A 23,805-nucleotide genomic window follows, 5' to 3' on the forward strand; every position below is an offset into this window, starting at 1 on the left:
GGTTTACAAGTGGGGTGGGAAATTGGGATGTGCATTGGGACATATCTGTGGGGACAGGTGCAGGCACACAAAATCTTTTTGCCTGTCCAGAACCAGTGCAGATCCACAAACTGTAGAGCTGCCTCCAGACATATATGTGCCATAAGCAGAACTTCCCCAAAGCTACTGAAATTATATTAAGTCCTTAAAAAGAAAACAGTTCTGCATTGCTCAAATCTTTCCTTCTTTGTATTTGATATCTCTAGTGTACATGGATTTATTTACACCATCACGTGCCTAAGAGACTGTGTCTTTAATTCTGCCACGGTTTCTCAACAAATCTGTTGCTTACTTGTACAGCGATATTGATTCTTTTCACACTGACGATTTACAGAATTATTTTTTTGGCTCAGAGCAGCAGCCCTTTGCTTATAACTTTCTGATGAACTGTAATAGCTTTGAAAGTTGGGATCATACTGTTTACTTGCAGTAATTTTTATATGTAACTTCCAAATGAATAAATAAGAACTGCATCACAGCTCCCTCGGCAACAGGTTGGGTTAAACGGCAGAGAGGACCCCCAGAGCCTATTGCACCCCCCCCCCCCCACCACAAGGCAAGTGCAATACTGCGTCCTGCACTCCTAGCATGGGAAGACAATTGAACACGAGAGCAGCACTCAGCATCCCAGGTGGGGACTGTGCGGCAGAGCACTGCGGGGACCTGGCTCTATCATCTCCTCTCACTAAGAGCCAACCGACTGCAACAGGGTCGCACTGGACAGCTGAGGACAGGGCATGTGAAGCAACACCTGCTAATGCATGTTCTCCCAAGTCCATAGGAGGTTTAAGCAGCTCTTGGCCCAGCAGATGAGATACATACACACCTTGCCACTCACGTACTTCATCTATTCTACAGTCCACAGCATGTTTCAGACTAAGAGTGCCATAATTGAGCCCTAAGAGTCACAAGACAGGAGGATGGAACCTGCTAGAAGCCTGTATAAGGAGCTCTGACGGTCTTTGTTTTAAATCTAAAATAGCCTCATGTTTCTAATTAAGGCAACTTTTGTGATTGTTCCACAGAGGAGTAATAAGGAGTTCCTTTTGAAAAATCTCCAAAGAAACAGGAGAAATAAAAAAAAGCAAAGTGTGCTGGATATAGACAATATGAATTGTCAGGAAATAAGAAAGTAATCATGTCCAAAAGCACATTTATTCTTTGCAAATTGCTTCTCAAGGAGATAATGCCATCTCTGCAATTGATGACAGGCATTTTACTGAAGGACTGAAGATGAAGTCACATGTGATACAAATGTGATGAGTAAAAGTAGAGTGACTAAAGTGGGATATATAATGATGAATATAAAACCAGGATGTCTGGGGAAGACAATCTCTGCCATTGCAGTTTTATAATGAAATTGGAACCAGAAGGATCTGACATGTAAAATATGAAGGAAGATAATCTCATATTCATTTTAATTACACTTTTAAAATAACTTTGGAGAAATACTGGGTTTAAGTTAACTCTGGTTTTGTCAGTATTTCCTCCACCGTTTTCCTCAACATCTTACATTTTAGGTGGCAGTTTTTGTGGCAAGAGCTTGCAACATATACCCACTTTCTTTCCTTTTGAATTTGGGTCGAAAACAAAAGATTCCCAGGAACTTTCAGCACATGATGATGTTTTCAGGTAAGTGCTATTTTGGTATTTTTCCTGTCCACATTTAACAACTGACAAAGACAGCCAACTATCACTAGAAAAAGCCACATCTATCACAAAGAAGTCAGTATCTTAAAACTCAAGATAGTCCCTTCAAAGCTACTGAAGTAAATGGATGTATTCTCTTCAGCTTCACTGTGCTCTAGACCTATTTAAATTAACTTTTTGGAAACCTACCACCCAGGAAGCCAGTCTTTCAGCCCATTGTCCCTCATCTGTCTACACTTCCATGGCAATTTGGCAATACCATGGGTTTATGTTGTGTTGTTTTAAAGGCACCTGTAGTATACCTGACAGTATGCTTATATACCAGCAAATAAATGTCCAGCTTTGCAGGTGTTAGTACTGATACTCAAATCAGACACAGTCTTTGGCAATTCCTTGAACTTCAGGAACAGTTTTACCAGTTGAGACTAGGAGACTTTAATTCTACAGACCTTTTCATATGTATTCCAGACTGATATTTGAGTACTTTATTTTCCAAATTAAGATTTTGTTGTTTTTAAACTCTAGTTAACATTGTAGAATTAAAAAAAAAAAAAAAAAATTCCAGAAGAGGGAGCCATGTTCTACTCTGATTCGTGCATCATCCCCTGGACTGTTAAAATCTCAGCTGGATTCTCTATTTTTGGACTTGCACAAGCTAGAAATACCTCCACTTGACTTTCTGATGCTAGTTAGGAAAAACTCGCTTATAAGCTAAGAATATTTGTTCAGTAAAAGACAGAAATACAGGTCCCCCAATGCCATTTATGAAATAATTTTCTAAAATTGGAAAGTCAGCACTTTTTTTCTTCATTTTCCTGCTTTTTGTACAAAAAAGCTATTCCAAATTTTAATGGATAAAAGTTCTTGATTGACAGCCTTAATATACACTGATCTATTTAGCCAAATAACAAGTAAAATACAATGCACCACATTTCAAGCTTCCTCATCAGGAGTACTCCACATCAGGGTGCCTCATTTATGCCTATATAATTCCATGTCTCTAGAGAGCAACACAGTAGTTCATTTCTATATCCATTCAATCCTTCTGCTAAAAGCTGCCACTGAAAATGTCAGCTAATACCAGCTAGATTGTAGTAACAGATGATGACATACATCCATTAGGAACTGGCTTTCAGACTGCCTGCTCACCTACAGTTGTTAGCCATGTAAGATGTATGTGCAGATCACTCTAGTAAAGCTAGCAGGTGGCCAACTAGACAACAGCATGAAAAATAGCTTCATATCATTAGTTATCTAGTTTCCGGACTCCGTTTTTGCTTTTATTTTTCATTGGATAAAGTACAGAATTAAAAATCTTCTAAAATAGATCTTATTCTCCAACTTTTCTGTCCCCATTTTCTCCAGTCAAATTTCATTCTCCACAGAACTAGGAGCAGAAAGTAGCCTGCAGCCAACAAGTGAACGTGAGAACTCACACATTAACTTTCCAGTACAATCTGGCAGCTGAGAACTGAAAATAGTAGTATTGAAAACTTCTAAAATGTAAATGTTAAAATACTCAGAAAAGTAATTTTTAACTGTTTTCAAAGAAACACTGTATTTTGTAGAGAAAAATGTCTTCACAACATTATAGAAAAGTAAATGGCATCATCTGCAAGTAGAGCAATAAGGACTGACTGCCTTTCACACTGCCAGCAGCTTCACACTTCACAGAACACTTACGATATGTGGCTTTTCTGTGTAATTGTACTTTTTAATATGCACTAGGATTTGTGCTTAGTTACCAATAACATTCTCATTTACTATAAACTGATCATACTGTATATAGTGATAAACAGAGAAGACAATGACTACCAGAAGAGAGAGACATTTCTGATATGAGTAAACAGGGCATTGAAATTGAGTTTGGAGGAAGATGCTTATTGCCTACACAAGATCAGCAGCAATATTCTGGTATAGCATCAGGTTCTAGTCAATCATGGGGAAAACTGGGCTTCACTCACCACAGCATCACACACTCAGATGTAGAAAACAATGAATTTGGGGCAAGTTTTGTTTTCCATCTTATCATTACCAAATGCACAAAACATTTACTGCTTTCTTTACTGAGTTTTACTGCCATAATCACCATGAATATCAAAGTCTGAAAAAAGCAATTAAGGTCAGGCAAGTACATTGTTGATTAGCATTTGAGTATACCTTACTCTGCAAAGAATTCTACTGAAGTCATTAAGTTCTACTTTTTGGTGAGCATTAATACATTTGAGAAAAGGTGGAAGAGTTAGGCTTGGAAGTGGATTACGTAGCATTTTGATTTATTACATTCTTCATCTGCTTCTGCCACTCCTCTAACACCACATTATGGAGGTTGGATTCACTTTTACAACTATGTTTAATCATGACTCCTGATAATATTCCATTGTAAAACAAAACTAGATTAGTCCTTGTATAATTAAGCCTGAGCTTCTCAAATTAAGTTCAACATCAGTTAAATGAGCAGGCCAGCAGCCTCTGCTCATGTGAAAAAGAAATATTTTGAAGTCTTAAATTGTAAGGGAGGTATTACTATACACTAGTGGTCTATGCTGCATGAAAAATGCCTCATTTCAGTTCAGACCCTGCTGTGATGCCTTTAACTGGTAATAAAATTAAAAGAGAAGGAAATTAAATGGATCCAGATGGACTTATTAATGGGAATAACATTCAATATTTGGGCATCGCTGCCACATGACCAGGAGGGGACTATTTCACAGGTACAGTACTGCACCTTCCACTCTTTTTCCAATATCTCTATTTACTTTTTACTGCCCTTTCCTCTTCTCTACAGCATATAAATCAGCAAGAGAGAGGCTTGTGGGACACAGTGCTACAGGGGCGGTTGCTGTTAATATAAGACATTACAGCAGCAGTGAAGTCTGAAAGGGTGGAACACAAATGCAGAAGAAAAATGAAAAAGAATGCCTGTGTACAGGTAGCTGTTGTGCAGGCATTTACATCTGCACACTTATAAATACATGGTGGTGGGAAGTGTCAAAGTGAATTTCTCCAAGAAGATAGATATGAAAAGAAATCAGCTGAAGAGAAAAGAAAGCAAGGAAGAAAAGAGCAGAGAACTACAGTTGAAACCAAAACACCAGATCTACATACAGAAAGTCTCCTTTCCTAGCAGATTCTCTCTACACTACCCACAAACACTACTGCCTTCAAAGGCTCTTCAGAGGGATGGGTTCAGTGATGTGTGTTTGCGGAGTGTGAGCAAAGATGGATAACAGCCCAATAGGACACACCTTTCCTATCCTGTGGGACTCTGAAGCTTAACCCTGGAGGTGGTTTTCTTTGGAGGCCCTGACACATTAAAGAATATCTCATAAAGATGAATCCCTAATGGCTGGCATCACTAGCAGAAAAATCTGGTAGGAAATCTGTGATAGAGCTCAGAGGATCAATGGATCACAGCACAGATTGTGGAGCTGCTGGCAGTGCAGCATCTCTGAAAGTTGAGGGAAGAGAATCTCTGCCAGTGGTTCATCAGAGCATTTTCTTTCTACTGCACCACTCTCTCCAGGTGTAGCTGAGGTACCAAAGTCCATTGGAGCCAATCATTCCATTGTGCTTTGTTAGTGCTTTTCCCTGAGGTGTTAGAGAAAACCTAACCTTCTTTATCCTCAGTCTATTTCAGTATCCTACCATCTTCTGATGTTGTTAAAATTCCGTTCCTTCATTTGTGTTGTTACCTGGAATGTATTTTGATATATATATATAATAGTGTTCCTTGCTTTTCACTGAGTCTTTACCTTTTAGGTTATATTCATCTGCTTCCCACTGCTTTAAACTGGAAGCAAATGCTTTGTTTGATTATTTATTTTACTTTAGACATGGTTTTAGTTGAAAATTAATTAGCTCTTAAAGATCATGTTGAGCCTTTTCATAAATGAAAAATGCAGTGAAGGCACTCACTATTTCTCTAAACTGATGAAATATCCAGTCCAGCGCTCAAGAAGTAGAGAGTCTTAATGACATATTAATTAACAAATTTTTTTTAATATTCCCTCTTACCAAAAGGGATGTTCTAGATTTAATATTGCACATACCATTGTGATGCAGTTGTGGAAAGCAGCATTGTTTTCCACCAGAATGTAGCCACCAATAATTTAAGCATTTAATCTGGGCTAGTCATCTAGATTACCACTATAATGCCTGGAAAAAGACCATTTCAATAGTGGTTCCTTCCCTCCTCAAATACATGTTTAACATGAGCTGATATTTTTTTCCCATAAGAAAATAGTAAAGCATGTGCATCCTTAGAGATGTCTTTTACATAAAAGCAAAGTCAAGGACAAGCCCACTTGTTGACTGCAGTGTTATTTTCATAAAAGCAGAGATTTTAAACCTGCTGCCACTGACCATTTTCAGCTAGTGTAACTACAGTCTGGTACTTCCTTGCAGAAATGGCTTTGTGTTGTTCTCTGGATAAACTGTCCACCTTCTATACCAAATAATTCACATTCTAGTTATGTAATCTTAAAGAACTTTAGAGTTCTATTACAAAAATAGCTGCATTTAGCAGTTGATTAAATGATTCTGCCTATACCATCAGTGCCTTACAACAGGTTTGATTATTAGGTTTAATCTCAATACTTGCAAAGTACTTTTTGGATTCAGTGTGTACTGTGTACATGTAATAGCCTTGGTCTCTACACTAATTTTCTGGAATTTTTTTCTGAAAACAATAAAGTAAATTTAAACAGATAAATAAAAAGCATTGGAAAATATAGATTATTATTCGTATTATGCATCCTGAGGGCTGGAGGCATTAGTGGGCTTTTTTTCCCCTCTTTTTTTAAATGTGTCACTCTGTAAGGACCTATTTAGTTAGCTTATTACTACCTATGGAGCTTTTTTTACACTCACTGTTAGCTGTTTTCTCCACGTTTGTAAGTTTTTGTTTATTCAGTCTCTGTAGGTGTATAATTTTACAACTATTATAATATTTCAAGTACAGTAAGAGCTAAAAATCTACATTTATTCTGCATCTCCTTTTTAGATACTTAAAATCATCTTTTAAAAACTATTCATTGCTTTTAAGTCATAATTTTTCTGACTGTTCTTAGCACATGGAAAGATTTGAAAGAAATTTTCTATTTTTGCAAGCAATAAATGGGTAGCCTATTTGGGTACAGATTTTAATGCCAGCCCTCTTTCTCACTTGCACCTGATTTCATGAGTAGTCCCAGTGAAGTCAGTAAAACAACAGAGGTAATAGATTTCTTTTTTAACATGCATAAAGTCCAGATTACTGTTTAATTTGCAATTATTCAAGAGAAAGAATTCAGTAAATGTAAAACAAATGTGTGATTATTGTGTGAATATAAGAGTAGCTTCACTGTCCACTTTTGCAAAGTTGCTTACATTGCATGAAACACCATCCTTTCAATTAGCACAATTCAGCATTTTATAATAGCATGGTTGTGGTCTGAAAATTCCCTCTGCCCTTGGAATTGGGTTTCGGCTGAAAAGAGTAAGGGTCTGTTTCTCCATCACATTAAGTTCATCATTCTTGTCTTTTTTTTTTTCTTTTTTTTTTTTTTTTTTAGGTTTACGTGGTGCAATAGCATTTGCATTGGCTATTCGAGACACAGAATCCCAACCCAAACAAATGATGTTTACAACAGCACTGCTTATTGTGTTTTTCACAGTCTGGGTATTTGGTGGGGGCACAACACCAATGCTTACGTGGCTTCAGATCAGGTTAGTACTCTCTTTACAACATTAACCATCAAAATAGAATGCAATCACTATGGATCACTATATTCCTATAGCTTTCTAAGGCTTACTTATATGCTTTTTAGTAGAGTTTTACAAGCACAAAAGAAGTGTTTGGGTACCTGATAGAGGCTCCAGACCACAAGGAACAGTTTCTTCCCAAGTTCGTTATGGGTTTGGACCTAGGTCAGACCCATCGTTATTTCCTAAGAGTTTGTTTCACTACTGTTCCTTTTAAACACTGTGAATAAATGTTAGCCGTGTCCTCCTCACTGTTGAAGAGCTATAAAGGCTTATTTTGCCCTCATCTAAAAATGTGTATTTATTACACAAACATGTCATAAGTAAAATATTTCTAATTATAATGTGAATATACGAGAAAATCTACCTGCATTGGTATATCATTCAGCCATTAATTTATTACTCATTGTTTTATATATGTTCCTTCACTATATTATTTTTTAAATTACTTCATAGTCACTTGTATTCACAGACAGCAATGAATGGCAAGGGAGGTTAAATGAGAAAAGAGAGGGAAATAGGAAGCTGGAATAAAGAGTATCTAATTTAAATGTAGTGTCCGCCAAGCGTGCTTTCCAAAACCCCACTTTCAACAATAAGAGTGTAATATTATTGCTGAGTTCTGGTTACTTCATAAGCCATTTAGAACTCACTGCCATGGTTTGTAAGGTCACCAAAGAAAACCTCAGTATCAAGATAGGCTTGTAATTCACAATTCCTAATCACTTATTCTATATGTAGCATATGCTTTCCTTGTTTACAAAATTATGTCTGATTAACAAGCCTTCGTGTCAGACTGTTGCTATAAAATACCAGCAGAAGATAACTAAATTGGAGCTTTAACAAAGAGCATAGATAAGAGCTTACAGACAAAATAAGGGCTAGTGGACAAATGTACTGTATAAACATAAAATGCAGGCATCCATATGCAGTGTGGGGGCTTTCTATTTCTGTAACAGTGTGACTCTTTTTCATAACAACTCTCTTATGACCCATAATGTCAATCAAATTGTGGATACACTCTGCCACTATCAGCCATCTTTCTGAGATTTGCCACTTCTTCACTGTCAGTCAGCAATAGAGTTGCTCTATATGGCAACAGAAATGTGGGTGAGAAGGAATATTCTTATTAGATCTTGTGGACCAAATCAGTTTGGATTACTGTAATAGGAGATTAAGGAATAATTTTGAGAATACAGTAAGGGAAAAAGGAGATGGGCGGTAGTCATGTGTCTAGGCTAAGGACTTAGGTCACTAGATGGCTGTCCCAGTCTAGCCCTCTAGGTAGTTTTTAAATGAACATTGTCAAGTGCTTTCACTAACACAAGCAATTTAATTGGATGCAATGGCATTTCTTCTGCCACTTAGTAGTACCCAGAGGTGGGAAGGCCCACAAGACCACAAGTGAGGGGGCTGACTCTCATACTTTTTATACTGTTCAATGCAAGCATGTGCTTCTTTCTTTACCCACTTGTACAACAAACAGATTTTACCAAAGACATTGAAAGCAGACAGTGATTTTTGGTCTGAAATGCTCATCTCTTTGGGGATCTCCTCTGAATCCCAGCAGATCTGCCAGGCAGATTTACCAATCAAATAATTTGTTTTTGTAACTGGGATATAGATTTTCTTACTACAAAGCTATTAGGTTCACAATTCCCGCTTAATTTCTTGACATCAGAACATACAGCTTCATAAATTATGAGTGTGTGGCCAAACTGAGATAAAACTTTAAATAGACATCTTTAATTACAAATGTATCTTGAGGCTCTGATTTCTCTTTCTAGCGAATATATTTAACTGTCTTTGTAATTTATTACACCTCAGTATGGAATTTTGTCCTTAGCTATCAGCATTTGTCATTTTAGTCTTAAGTAATTTTGCTAAGTAATTATTTAAAGGTGGTGGTAATTCATGCCAGTTGATACTTGTATGGATTCTAGCAGACCTGGGTTTGCTGAGAGAGTTATGGGGCTGCTCCAAATTACACCACTTTGCCTGGTGTACTACCCCCAGTATGCTTGCAGCTGTGCCTGAATGGCAGTTGTGAGCTGCATCTACCCCCACTTTTTTTTTTTTATAAAATTGGAAGAAAGAGATTGTATTTTTCATGCTAGTTCAGAGGGTTCAGCTCACAAAGCCAAGGGAAACTGTATTATGAGTACAAAAATTATACAATTGTCTGTGAAGAGACTCATTGGAATGGGTTGGTATGTCATCAATTACAGAAAAAAAGGGATGAAGCCAGTGAAATGCTGCAAATATTTCTGTAAGTACAGAAGAGGGAGACTGGTCTTACAGTAGCCCTTAATTGTTCAATTGATGTGAACTTAATACCAGGCACCATCCCAGGACAGTTTGACTATTTCTGGGTGATTCCCCAAAGCTTTAGGGAACCAGATTTACCAATATCGCCCAAATCCAAAGCACAGCGCTAGATCAGTTAATCTAAACAACTAGAAATAAAGTTATTCCCATTATCAAAATTAAGTACTTACAGTCAATGAAAAACATATGAATGGCTGCTTTAAGATCACCGTGACTACACTGGATTTCCCTACGTAACCTATGAGTTGCTGTATAGGTAACCTTCTCAGGAGACAGGAACAGTCAAAAATACAGTGAATCAGCAAATAATAGCCTAAAGCTGACTGTGCTTTTTTGCCAATTAACCATTTCATCATAAAATTATTATCCAGCAGGTAGCGTATTTAATTGAACAGGAGGCATTTAGAATATAATAAAGAGAAACGTGATTTCTGAGACTATTTGGATGAATTGAATCTTATTCACATACATTTTAATTTGCGCCCTCTCTAGTTATGTGGAATAGGCTACAGTTCCTATCAGTAGTTCAGGAGATGCAGCTCTTAACTCCTCAAGGTTGATCAAGTCAATCTTATCCTAGAGATAAGTGCGTAATTTTGTACGTTACAGATGAACTTATCCACATTTTGGTTTTAAAACATAAATAAGTCTATCATCCATTAAGTTGAAGATATGTAAAAATAACATAAATTACAAATAACTAACACTAATATATTTACCATTTGCTCTACCATAATGCATGACAGTGTTAGTCAAGGTAAAAGACAGTATCTGTACAGCCTTCTTATTTTATATTATTGTCTACATATTATACCATATTTCAATGATTTATTGCACTCTCTGTAATTTATATTGTGAAATTCTCATAACAGTGACCAAGACTCCTCGTATATCAACAGACTGTAAGGGAATATAACAATGACAATTTTTAAATAATGGTAGTAACAGTCTTCTGAAAAATCAATCTTTGTTTCCATAATAACTGCAATTTCCATAATCTTCCACCTCTCCTCACAGCAATAGCATCAGATCTGCTTTTCTTTTTTTTCAGTTAAAATTCAACTTAATGTAAATATAATCTGTCACACTATTTTTAGAGAAGAGATGAAGATGTGTCCTCAGAGATAACTACCAGCTGATTTATCCCAGGAATACGTATGGCTTATACAACACTTGCAAATTGTTGCCAAAACATGTTGTAAGATACATTATCAAAATTAACCATGTGCTACTGAAAAAGGCTCCATTTCCATCTCCCATTTAATGCAGCAATATCACTCAACTATCTCACAAGGTTGCAGAGGCCAGCTGTGCTGAGAGCTTTTGTAAAAAGAAGCTTAAATGGATCCCAGGAGTTCACCCAGTTTTATTAAGGTTCAAAGTTCTAGGTCCCTTCATTTAACAAAAGAGTTATATTGAAACATATGCTCCTACTTAAACTATAGCTTGAATCTAGGAAAGGTTCTTAAAGCCTTGGAAATCTGACCTGCTAATGGCAGAATTTATATCTACATGTCTCTGTATGTCAAAATACAGTTTTAAAAGAAATACATACTGATCATTCTCATTATTTTACTAGTATATTTACCCATACAGAGTAGTCTTCAAAATGAGTCTTAAAATTCTTGGCAAAGTCTAAACATTTTTTAAATTTGTTTAAAAAGAATGAGGCATACATTTTCAAAAATGTCTTATTTATTTTATCTGCCTCCTTTTTTAGATACCTGAAACTCTGAGTTTCAGGAAGTGTTGAGTGTTCGCTTTCTGAAAATCAGGTCCTATTTAAATGTTCCCAGTTGTCTGGCACAGTAACATAACATTTCTGAGCACAGAGACATATGCACAGTCTGTTACAGCATTATCAGCTGAATTGTGAGAGCAGAATTGGTTGCGCTACATTCCTAAATAATACATTGTCTTTTGGTTTATCTGAGAGTTATAACTAGAAAAAAATTGCCTTTACTCCCCATGTGAAAGGACTACAATATACTGCTCTTGGCAGACAATGTATAAACCTGCATCAGTGTGTGAGAATAATATCATGATACATCAACAACAAAACAAAGATAGCCATTTAAGTATGAGTTCACAGTCAAATTGAAGTGTTCAATAAATGTGCCTTCAGAGATGTTGAGTATTACCTGCTAATGCTTTTGGATATATGTCTCCATTCCCCATACTCTGATTAAAAAAAAAGAGCTACATTTTACAGTAGATCTGCAATGAGAGGTTTGGGGATAAAGGATTCTCCTGACAGGCAGAGCAAAAATACAAAGCTGTTAATAAAATATGTCCTATAAAAGTATTGTGCTAGGTATTAGGTCCTATTTGTTTATCATCACCTCCAGTGTAAATGTTTGTCAAGGGATTTCCAGACTTTGTACATCTCTTTACAGCAGTTCTTCAGTGAATAAGGAGATTTTTATTCCATATGCTAAATAAATACTAAGCAGCTTTGAATAGTAACTGTCAATACTGTGCCTATCTGGCCATTGCCTTTGATACGTATTTTAGGAACTGGCTATGTCTATGTGCCTGGCTGCCCTTAAAAACATGCCATCTCTCGTTCACATAAAACTTCAGTTCCAAACCTCCAACTTCCTGTAAATACTAATGCCAGAGGCCTAGCATACCATATTTTGGGGCGACAGCCAAGGCTGTCCAAACTCACATTCTCAGCAGGAACATCTCCTCATTGCACTCTTCTATAAGAAAGCACCAACCCAGTAAATGAAATAAATCAAAACAAACTATTCTTCTAATTTGCAACTATATTGCCTTCCCTAACTTCTAATTGACCCAAACTTTCAGATCCACTTCCAGAGGTTTCCAGAGCTCTGCTTATTCTTTTTACTGTTCAGATTCCAGCTTCGTAACTGCAGATAGCTATTTCTTTTTGCCCATCTAGGCAAAACTAAACCTAAAAATGTCAAGGTTATACACTTCCAAAACTTTATTTGCATTGATGAAGCCAGAAGGTCTCTGATGGTGAACAGCGGCTGGTCATTCATTCACACTACACTGGCATAAATACAGCATACCTTAATATAGTCAGTGATCTCTGAGAACACAAAATATAGAAATGAGTCAAGAGTAAAAAATATAACTCAAAAAACAATCTAATGCATGTAACACGAATAAGAAGAGAGGATTCACATACTATAAATTAAGAGTCCTCAGATCTGTTTGAAATGACTACATAAGCAAATGGGATATCATTGCTGTGGAGACTTGACTGTTTTGTATGGGAAACAGTGCTGACTGGCTAGGAGTAGAGTGCAGGTAAACTGGGAGCAATATTGTTATCCGCATGAAGAAAAATCTGCTGTTTACAAGGGTCAAGCATGCAGTAACCCCCATCCACATCTACAGCAATGAAGGAAAGGAAAAGTCATTTACAGATTACGCATAGACGTATCTCTATCACTGATATGAAGCCACCAAAGTCAAACGAGCTGTCTCAAGCATTCTTCTATTTATTCTTCATAGACTGAATCATTCAACCAACCCAAATATAGACTCCTTATAGGGGTTTAAAGACATTTTTTAAAGTTTTATGGTGAGTTTTTGTTGTTCCACTTTTAGAAGTCCCACCATAAAACATAAAACAGACGGGATTCTTTTGTGGGGGTTTCCTTGTGGTATGGCTACAGCACTGTTTTCTGAATGAAAAAGGGAAAAACGTGATAGGGCTGTATCCAAAACATTTTGAGAATCTGGCTTAGCTGTTAATGCTTTTGAAAGAAGGCCAACTATTTGACTGCATCACATCTGAAGCATAAACTTATAACATTATTCAGTGTTACAGCGTAAAAGATGGAAGATCAAAACACTGCTAACTCCTAAACTCCCACCTATTTCCATATTGCAAATCCACTGAATACAATAGGAAATGAGCATTCAACAGACATCAGCACCCAAAAGTCACAAGCAAGCAGAGTTCAATATCATTGAGAATGCTAGTATACCCCTTAATAAAAATGTTTCACGGATAAGCTATTCTTTCAAGAATTCAAAATTTTGGTTCCTTCAGTATCCAACACTTTAATCCATTTCTCCAATATCAAAGGCTAAGGTAGGGTGTATGTTTACCAGAATATCGCATTAGGGATGCAGGTAGCAGCGGGCTAAATGCTGTAGCTTGACTGCTTGTGACCATGGCTGTCTACCAAAAAAAAAATTGGTTGGTAGAGTAAGATTCTGTGCTTCCCCCAGCTCTTTATCAACAGGTTATAGACTGCTGAAAGACAGAACTTCATGATAGAGCAACGACATGGCCTTGGCCAGCATTATATCGCTACTCTTTCAGTAACACAAATATTCTTTTCATTATTCCCAAACTCTGTAGTAGTATTCCCCGTGTTCAGAGAGATGCTGCAGAAAGACAGTTTACAATGCCACAGTAGTACCACTTGTTGCTGCCACATAGGAAGCTTAGATCAGATTTGGTCTGTACTTTAAGCTTCCAAAGTTGCTTTTTCTGCTTCCCAGAAGAGGCACTTCAAATTTAAAAAAAAAACAATATCATGGGCTTTAGAAAGAGTGAGTTCTGCCTTATCTAGAAAGGCAACAGTTGTGGTAAGAAATCTCAAGGACTGAAATGGTGGTAAAGATATGACTGAGCCTCAGGGCTCCACAACAGGAAGTGCTGAGAAGGAACCTTCCTTTTCCACAGCCTAAGAACAAAGAAGGATGCACTTCAGATCAAAGGATTAACAGATTGTTTTAGACAAGGTGGATGGTGCTTCCTACATTACTATATTTTTCCAGTTATAGAGAAAGATTGATACTTTCTTCCAGTTTTATAATAACATACAAGTCCTTCTTATTAAAAATCTACCTATTTCTGAGTTCTGCCAGAGTTAAGTTCTGATTTGCCATCATATGGTTGTAGCATCTGGATAGCTTTATTTACTCCCCTTTGTCAAATCAGTTATAAGAGAAAATTATCTTCTTCAAGACCACATTTGTAGAAATCTGTATGAATGGGATCTATGGGAGAGGTGGTGAGATAACTGGACTCTTATGTTACCATGCTTAATCCCACTGTGTTTGCTAAACAGAAGTCTTTGGACAATTACGAACTGGCTTAAAAGTGATCTAAACAAGACATAAGCAATGTTAAAACTCATGATTTTCGTAACAGCCTCTATTTGCAGCATCTGCTGTGCTGTGGGCACAAGGCTAGAATTGTGTGTTACTCAACACTGTACTCAGTGATCAAGCCATCACCAGAAACTGCTCACCTTTCATGTAAGACTTTCTTCCATCACTATCCAGGTTGGGGGTTTGCATCTTTACCTGATAATGAGGAAGAAACCTTTCAGATACTGAGGATGGATAAAACCTGCAGTATTCTGCTGTGTGGGTAAAGGACAGGCAGCACCTGTCTCTGGTATTTGGAGCTTTAAGAAGGTGGTCAAACACAACAAACTCAGGCAGAGGTCACATAGGTCTCAGCCTTCAACTGACCTGAAAGCATTTGCATATGCTTGACAACCTCCTGCCCCAGAGCTTTATGAGCAAACCGTACTGGGCCCTTTTTATTGCTTCCCAGCAGGCAATGGAGCCCCCTCAGCTCCTGAGACACTATCTCTTACTGTAAATACAAGCATTGAGAATCTTGAGACTCTTCTAACCGTATAAAACTTTCAGAGTGAAAAAGTAACTATTTTCCGTAAATTCCCAAACCGTAAAACTAATAATAGTAAGTCTTCAACACATGTTCTATGCCATATTGCAAAGTCCTGTGGCTTAGAAACTTCAAGTACATTGACATTCAATGGAGGTGAAGGGTGAAGCTCCTAAGTCACTTTCAAAAGTTTGATTTAGACAGTTTTGTGTAATGCTAAGTGGAGCGATGCCTTCTCTAATCTTACTGTGGTGAGATGTGGCTATGGAGCTGGAAAGAATGGTGTCCTGACAGCTGATCTAGGCAGAAGCTGCAGTCAGCTGAGGCAAGGAGGAGTGACCCTGTTGCCTGGTTAAGAGCCTCATCCGGATATTGTACTCCATTGCTGAATTCTGCTCTGCTCATAGAAAAGAAAATGAGATAGTACATCTCCTTACAGTCATTTGTTATGAACTAGATTCGTGTAGGAGTTTGATCTCTACTGCTCCTCGTTTATTCCTAAATGAAGTGGAAGGTTTACTCCGAGTAAATGCATGTTAGTTTTCCTTTTTTGCCCTCACATAGGTGCACAAGGATTATCCCTCCTGAAACATTAGTCCTTGAGATACTCTGAATGCAACAGCCAGGAGCATGTGTTCATATCTTCAGATGATCCATAATTCAATAGTTATAAATTATTACAAACCTTAATTGTTTTGCTTGTATTCCTTTGAACACCTTTTCCTTTCACCATTTGTCAAGAGGAAGGAAAGTCAGTTTAGAAAAGGAGGTTTAATTAAATGTTTTCTCCTGGCCTTGGCACATTCTCTCCTCTATAACCGTATTCCTTTGGGTCATATTTCCTCTAGAGTCCTGGAAAACAATTTAGTCAAAGTGAAGGATCTGTTGATTTACTATTGAAAACGGAATGTCAGCCTAAGTATCTTCAACTGTAATTTGCAAGTGACCACAACATAGAGATGAACAGTTCAATTAAAGGCAGTATGTTTTCAAGTACTGTTATATTTCTGTGCACTTTGTACTGTTTATTATTTTGTTTTGGTTTTAGAAAACTGATAATCAGTCTAATTGGTATTCCCTCTCAGTAACAGAAATAGCTCCAATAAACAAAGCTCAGTCTTTGTTTCCAGGGTCATATTGCTCTTTAACCATAGTACAGTAAGTATTTTAAATCATGCTGCAATAAACACTTCTGTTGAGAGCGCAATTTCAGCCAAGCCTCTTCAGCCCACTGGGTTCCTTTTAACCCAGACACATTTTCAACAGACATCACACTGTCCTTGCCTAGAAAGTCTTTTAAATCCTAACAAAACCCTCCAAAATCCAGAAACACCTGTAATTTAATGTAACAAGTCTAACCATTAATGCTGCAGTTATTTTAAAATTACTACTGTCCTCAGCTGTCCAACTATCTGCACCTGTGAACACCTAAAGGACAGCATTTTGCCTAGTATCTTTTATATTGATGATAGTTTAAATGTTCTTGTGCTAACAAACACTAATTGTATATACATGAGAAACCATGTTGCTGACTCCCTAGGCTCTCCTCAGCATTAGGATATTACTGATTTACGTGCAGACTCTTAGGTCACAAAATCTACATTACTATTTAAAAGCTAAGTTTCACAATTGCAAAGAACACCTTGAAAATCATTCAAATAAAACTAAACTAACAAGGAAGAGTTTATGTGAGTTCGTGGATGGTCCAAAACAATGGCTCAGAGAAGACACTCTCCCACGATTATCAAAGGAGTGTTATCTTCAAGACATGTAGTTTTGCTGATGAGCCCTATCCTTGCTCCCACACAGTACTCCAGATATGACATAAAAATAGTAGTTTAGGGTTGAATTCGGAAACTGCATGGCTCAGTCGCTCTCTGCCCACTAGTAGATGGGTAACAAGTGATCCAGGAAGACAGAGGAAGAGGCAGAATTTTAGCTTCAGCTATAAGACATTTAGCTGCTATAAATATCAGCAATTTCAAGTTTGGTCAAGCACACTAAAGATTAAGCATTTGAGTAATTTGCATGGTAATCTCTTGATTAATTGTGACATGGGTCACAGAGAGCATAAGGTCAGATTCTGGTTTATCACTTTGTTCCATTTGATCTCCTGTAGTAGCACAAACTAAAATATTGGTCTAGATCCTAGTTAAAGATCTTTTTTATACAAAAATATTGCTAGATGTGATACTTTCCCTTTGCCTGGTGGTCTTTGCCACCAGTTTGGGATTTGTGGGTATGTATACCCATAGTATGTATGTAGTATCTACAAGAAATAGGAAATGGTCTGGTGTTCCTGAATAAACACATATTAGGGAAATGCATTCTGCTTCAAACCCTGAGATGTTCAGCATCACACATGAAATTATCCGTAAGCAAAGAAAATGCTTTTTGGGGCACACACATGCTGAAAGGGTTAATATAATAGCTGCTATTATAATAGTAGCTAGAGCATGATTCGCCTGGTAAATGCTATAAATCAAGCAGCAGTATGAAATTAGACATTAAATGTATTAGATGTTATTATAAAAAGAGAAATTGGATAATTTCCTTTCATTTCTAACTGAAAATGAGAAATTGTCCAGGTAATGAATCTCAGTGATCTCCTGAAATGCCTATCATTTATTTGCAAGGTACTTTTCTGCTAAAATAAGGTGTTCATTTGATCTCTCAGAGTTATTCACCGTAGCATTTTGCCCAAATGATACTAAACAAGGTTTATAAACATTTGTGCTTGATAACAAAATAAAAGACCAAAATACAGAGGACTTGGGCTTTCTGACTCCAGCTGTGAAAGGCAGTCCTGGGCAGCTGTTGAATGGGAGATTTTGCGTTGCAATTGTGACTTGCACACAACGTGTACCTGACTCCTGCTGTCAACTCTGTTGGTCTTTTTTGGCCAGAGGGGTCTAATTTTGGGTACAGTCTCCTAACATGGCAGACAATTAAATCCCACCTCACATACCTTGTATTTCTGGCTCCACATGGCTACTGAAAACAGAAAAGGAAGGAAAAAATGAAAGATACACTTTTATTGCTAGAATATTTGGTACAGGAGAGAGGGAATATTACACAGCAGTAAGAAAGATTCATGCCTTTCCGTTTGCTAGGAATAAATGATAGGATGAATTTTCCACGTGCCAAAAACCCAGAGTAGTTTATAGGTGTTTCTAGAAAATTATAAATAAACCTAAAGCTTGGAATAGAATCCATCCAGCAGGATTTGTGTCAATTAAAATATTTCTTCTATTATCTTTTAAAATACTGTTGCTTTGATATATCTGAATATGCAAAAAAAAAAGTTTTCTTCCATTTCATGCAATCACTTTTTTCTTCCATTAAAATGCATCTCCCTGTCATACAAAAGCTAGCTGCTATGCAGCAGTCAACATGATGAAGTTGTTCAAACTACAAATAAGGAATCAAACAAAGCTATCTAGAAATACTGCTAGGGAACATCTTAATTAATTATCTGGGACTTTAGAAAAACACTGATGATTTATTACTTTCTACCAAAATATGCCAAATTAATTTGAACCTCTATCTCTAACTAGTCCACCAAAATTAAATTGGTGCAAGCATAAACACAGTTGACTTCAAGTATATGCCAAAGCTGTGTTGTTTGAGGGTAAATAGAAGGTAGAGAAAAATAATTTGAGCCTTTAAAAGTTCGAGATAAATATGTGGTATGAAATCCTGGCTCTAGAAAAAATAACAATCACATTTACTGAGATGAATCTTATATCCCTGCTTTATAGGTATTGATCAAGATACCTCTTAACTCTATTATTGATCAGATACTGTTGCTTTTTACAAAGTAATTCCTCTGAAAACTCACTGAACTGTGATATTTTAAGAACTGTGTAATACTGTCAGCTGGCCCAAAAAATAGAAGGGTTTTAAATTCATATGTTTTTCACATTTGGTAGTTTGCTTAATTTCCAAAGTGCATATGTTCATTCTTCTCCAATTTTGCTTGACAAAGAATACTGGAATTTCTTCAGCAAGAAAATATGAAATGAATGTTTCATTTTGAAGGGATGAAAGTTTTCATTTCATTTTGACTTAAAATATCATTTCAGTCTGAAAAAAACTAAATTTCTCAGTCTTTCTTGGGTTTTTTTTAATCCTTCCTGTGGTTTTCCTTTCTGCTAGCAAGTATTTCATGCAATGCAAGAACATTCCATTTTTAAACTATACATGAAGTATAGAAAAAAAAAAACCAAACCACGTATCCTTTGTCTTCCAACAAGAAAAAAGTTGCTAACTGGGAAGAGAATTAGGCCTTAATGGTCTTATACACTGTATGGGCTGTGATAGAAATATTCTTGTAAATCTAAACAAATAAAAGCATACATTGGTATAACTCAGCGTTATCTAGGTTTGCAGAGCAACTTAGTGACAGAAGAGAACTGCACAACTTCAACTTTCATGAAACATTCCTCCAGAAATTCTGAACTTTCTGTTCTTTTTTAAAACATAGAGTGGAAGGAAAGCTCTGGCACACTTGATAACAAACCTATCAAATTGTTCCAGAATTAGTTGAATGGGAAAGGTTAATTAAAGCAGATATTAAATAACCTAGGCTCTGTATAGCAGAATGGGCTTTTAGCATTTAGTAAACAGCTAATTACACTATAATACAGGCTTTTTATAGTGAATTATCAGTGCAGAAACAACCCAACAGTGATTTGCCAGTCAGTACGTCTACGAGATTTAAGTAAGAAAATTACTTATCTCAGCAAGTAATTGATTTCAGTGCACTTAAAAATATATTATCGGTTTCTACATTTTTTACTTCTTCAGAGAGATACACCATTTGTTACATAATGACATATAACATATAAAGGAATCTTGAAATTGTACCTAAAATTCTGGGTTTAGAAATCCAAGATATTTTCTGTGTAAATAGATAAAACAGCTGTTTATATAAAAGTTTCTATACAAAGTGCTGTTTATGTAAAATACCCTGAACAGCAACTCTAAAAACCCATGCTTTGCTGAACTAATCTTACAAGTAGGCAAGGTATTGTACACTGTGACCTTGAACTTCCCAGTTTCATTTGCTATTCACTTATCCATGAGCATTAAGCCTGGTCAAGAATCGCAGTGTAGGTTCAGGTAGTCTGCCTGAATCTCCTGAGCCTTGATCAGTCCCTGAGCTTTTCTAATCTCCAGCCAAAGGGATTCCTACAAACACTGTGGCAGCCTCTGTTTTCATTTTAGACACAGCAGAAGAGGCCCTGCTCTCCCTCTTGCCTGCTGCATCAACTAGCAGCATGGACTTGATGGTTTGCTTCCTCTGCCTCATTCGATTCACATGGATTTCTTCCACCTTTCTGGACGAATTCTAGCCCAAACCTCACCAGTTCTGCACATGTACACATACGTATCCGTGACATGAGGAAAGCAGAGAAGTTAGAAAATAGTTTTAATAAACTGAACCAGAAAATGAGATAAAATTATTCTGTAGACTAGTGGGTAATGTGTTCACTAGGGAGGTTTCAGCTCCTGTCCGAATAAGTGTTTCTGTTTCACGTAAAATGAGTCATCAACTAAAATACAGTAATCTTCTGTGTAGTGAAGATCAGAATCCAGGACTTCCAGTACCCTATTCAGTAGTCTACAGGAGAATGACTGCTCATATGCTTTCTCACCTACTGACCCTTACATATACGTATATTTGAATTTACTTAAGATCAAGCTTTTAAAAAAGACCAAAGATCATTATTTTTTTCCTCCTGCAATCAGTGGGGCTACATTACCTCCCATTGATCTGACTGTCCTTTATTGATCTGAAGATCTCAGGCTTTGTGTGACTAGCTCCCATTTTAAATGGGCACCATTTGGGCTCCTCAGTGCTTATGTTCCTTTTGAAACCAATGCTTGGGCATGGTTTTACATTTCACTGATTCTGAAAGTATTAAGAAAACTTCTCAGCCCATAAAACGAGTTATCAAATCTGGTTCAGTTGCTATGTCTTAGTTTAGCGACTAAAAAAGTGGCATTATTTCCTTCTTTCACATCTTCAGAAATACTATTTTAAAGCTTTCACAATGATAAGTAATAAAATCATCTATTTGTCCAACTTAATTCTAAAACACAGTCTATAGCCTACATCCTTTCTTATTGAGGCTCAGTGCAATACTAGAAAAAGAAACATTGTATTGGATTCTCTGTCAGAGCATTTCTTTGTATTGCCTATCACTTTGAAATCTAAGTCATAATGGCTGTGTGCCATTTTGCTATCACTTACGTTGAAAATCTGAATTATAAACAAGTGACAAGTTCTCCAATTTAGATTAAGCAAATGTCACAGCTTTCAATCCAATTTATTACATATACTTCAACATGCACTACACTTAAGCAAGAGAAAGACGACACATGTCCCAGAAAGGAGCAGTGATACATTTAGAATGTAAAATTAATTAATCTTTTCTGAGTTTCACAGTGTCTCTTGCCTTCCCCGTTTTGTCTTTTAGATAGCAAGCTCCCTGGGGTATTTTCTACCACTCTGTGTTGTATCGAACTAAACAGACTGTCAGCAATCATCCTAACAAAAAACTACACAAAATCCTTTTTAAAAAGCCTAATTTATTGATGATTTTGTCAATAATTGTTCTCTCTTGACAAGACAAAAAGTTATATTTTATAGGGCTTTTAAAAACTTAAAACAGCTTTTGTGGTTTACAACTCAACTCTTGTATCTATACTCTCTCTGGATCCCAATGTTATACCTCGAACACAGGGCAAATCCTTTAGATTTAAGAAGTACTGTCACAGTATTTACTGATTCATTAGGGTGCAGGGCATGTAGAATTTTAAGCATTAGACTTGCCTTTCAGCTATCAAGTTTTCTTGCTCTGTTCAGTAAGGTAGGAACCTGAAGCCAATGTCAAAGTATCACATATTTATGAATACACCAACAGAACTATCACATATGCCTGAAGTCACTAGCCACAGAGAATTACTTAGAGCCCCAGGGAAGCTGAGTGGCAATGGAAAAACAGGGACAGATCCTCAGCTAGTGCAGGCTGTCATAATAACTTTCATTTCTTTTCTTGGCCTGTAGGCAGAAGTATAATATGCTTTGGGGATCCCTGATTGAGGCAATTTCTCACTCTACTTTCTCACTTTGCCTCTTCGTTATCTCATGCAAGCTATTGCTTTCATTGTCATTACTGCTTGAATTCATATGTTGGCTCATAGTTGCTACATACAGTAGTTTACTCTTATTTTTACAAGAAGGGCAAAAACACAATGGGAATGGAATCCCTTTCTGAACCATAATGCAGCAAACACCTTCCAACACACTGCAAAGCAGCACAAGAAGCATAAATAAAACTATGAATCTTTATAGTACGCTCCCTATCTCATCCTCCCAGTAGTCCTTTTCCACTGCACTCATTTTCAATGGCAGCCAACTTCAACTGGGTGCTTCAGGCTTTATGCTCAAGCTGAATATGGTTAGAAGAAGAAGAAGAAAAATTATTAAAAAAAAAAAAAAAAAACAACAAAAAAACCCCACCAAAACCTAGAAGCTTTGAAGAGTGTCTCCAAGTGCTCTTGTAGAAAGATGAAGACTTTAATTAAAAAGAAAGTGTTTTATCAACCTTAACTACAGTGTCACAGTTAATATGTACTATTCAACAAGGGGGTGACTAACCCTCCTCCAGGGTGCTCATAAAAGACTTGCAAGGACTGGTGCAGGCAGCATAAAAATCTTGAAACAGCACATGCTTAGGAGAGAGCCCCCAGCAAACCAGACAAGAATGCCAATTCAGTTCATTACCAAAAAAAGAAAATTAGGGAATTTTTGACTTGAGATGGACGGAATTAGCAGAATCAAGAGGTTTGTAGCCACATTTGAGTTGTTGACACAAAAGGAAAAAGCTAGCATTGACATTTGAAACCTTTGCTTTCCTAGAATAAGTATTTGCAAATGCAAAATCAGTGCCTGATTATTTCCTAAATTCTTCTGAATACAACATGACGTAATGCAAATATATGTATGTAAGTTGAATTTCACCTCTGTTAGGGCACCAGACCTGGGCTTCTGGATCATTTACATTCCACTTAAGCTCTTATTCTCTCCAAAGAATTAATTTATTACCAAGTCATGCATATTTAAAAATGTGAGTCTACCAAGTTCAAGAGTAAAAAAACAAGCCTAACATTTGTATTTAGTGTACTTCCTGAAGTCTAGAAAGGGACTTTACATACTGTGAAATAAAGATGGTTCCTATAGTTCTGGATAAATACAGCAACTAAGGTAAAAGTATCTATCTTTGTTGCTGCTGTTGTACAAGTAAAACTCTCCTACAAACCAAAAAGGAAAAAACCAAACACGAATAACACTGTATCAGAGTTATATACTGCTCCATGATCACTGTGTGACTAGCAGAACT

General features: G+C 36.8%; 1 protein-coding gene across 1 annotated transcript in view; it reads left to right on the top strand.

Moving 5' to 3' along the window:
• Window positions 1-23,805, top strand: part of SLC9A9 (solute carrier family 9 member A9) — a 222,127-nt gene that overhangs the window by 120,216 nt on the left and 78,106 nt on the right. Inside the window, exons 11-12 of the mRNA XM_030028894.2 lie at window positions 1,560-1,671; window positions 7,245-7,398. Of these exons, the coding sequence (XP_029884754.1) occupies window positions 1,560-1,671; window positions 7,245-7,398 (266 nt within the window). The remainder of the gene's footprint in view (window positions 1-1,559; window positions 1,672-7,244; window positions 7,399-23,805) is intronic.

The sequence above is a fragment of the Aquila chrysaetos genome, chromosome 10, assembly GCF_900496995.4.
Source record: "Aquila chrysaetos chrysaetos chromosome 10, bAquChr1.4, whole genome shotgun sequence".
Taxonomy (NCBI): Eukaryota; Metazoa; Chordata; class Aves; order Accipitriformes; family Accipitridae; genus Aquila; species Aquila chrysaetos.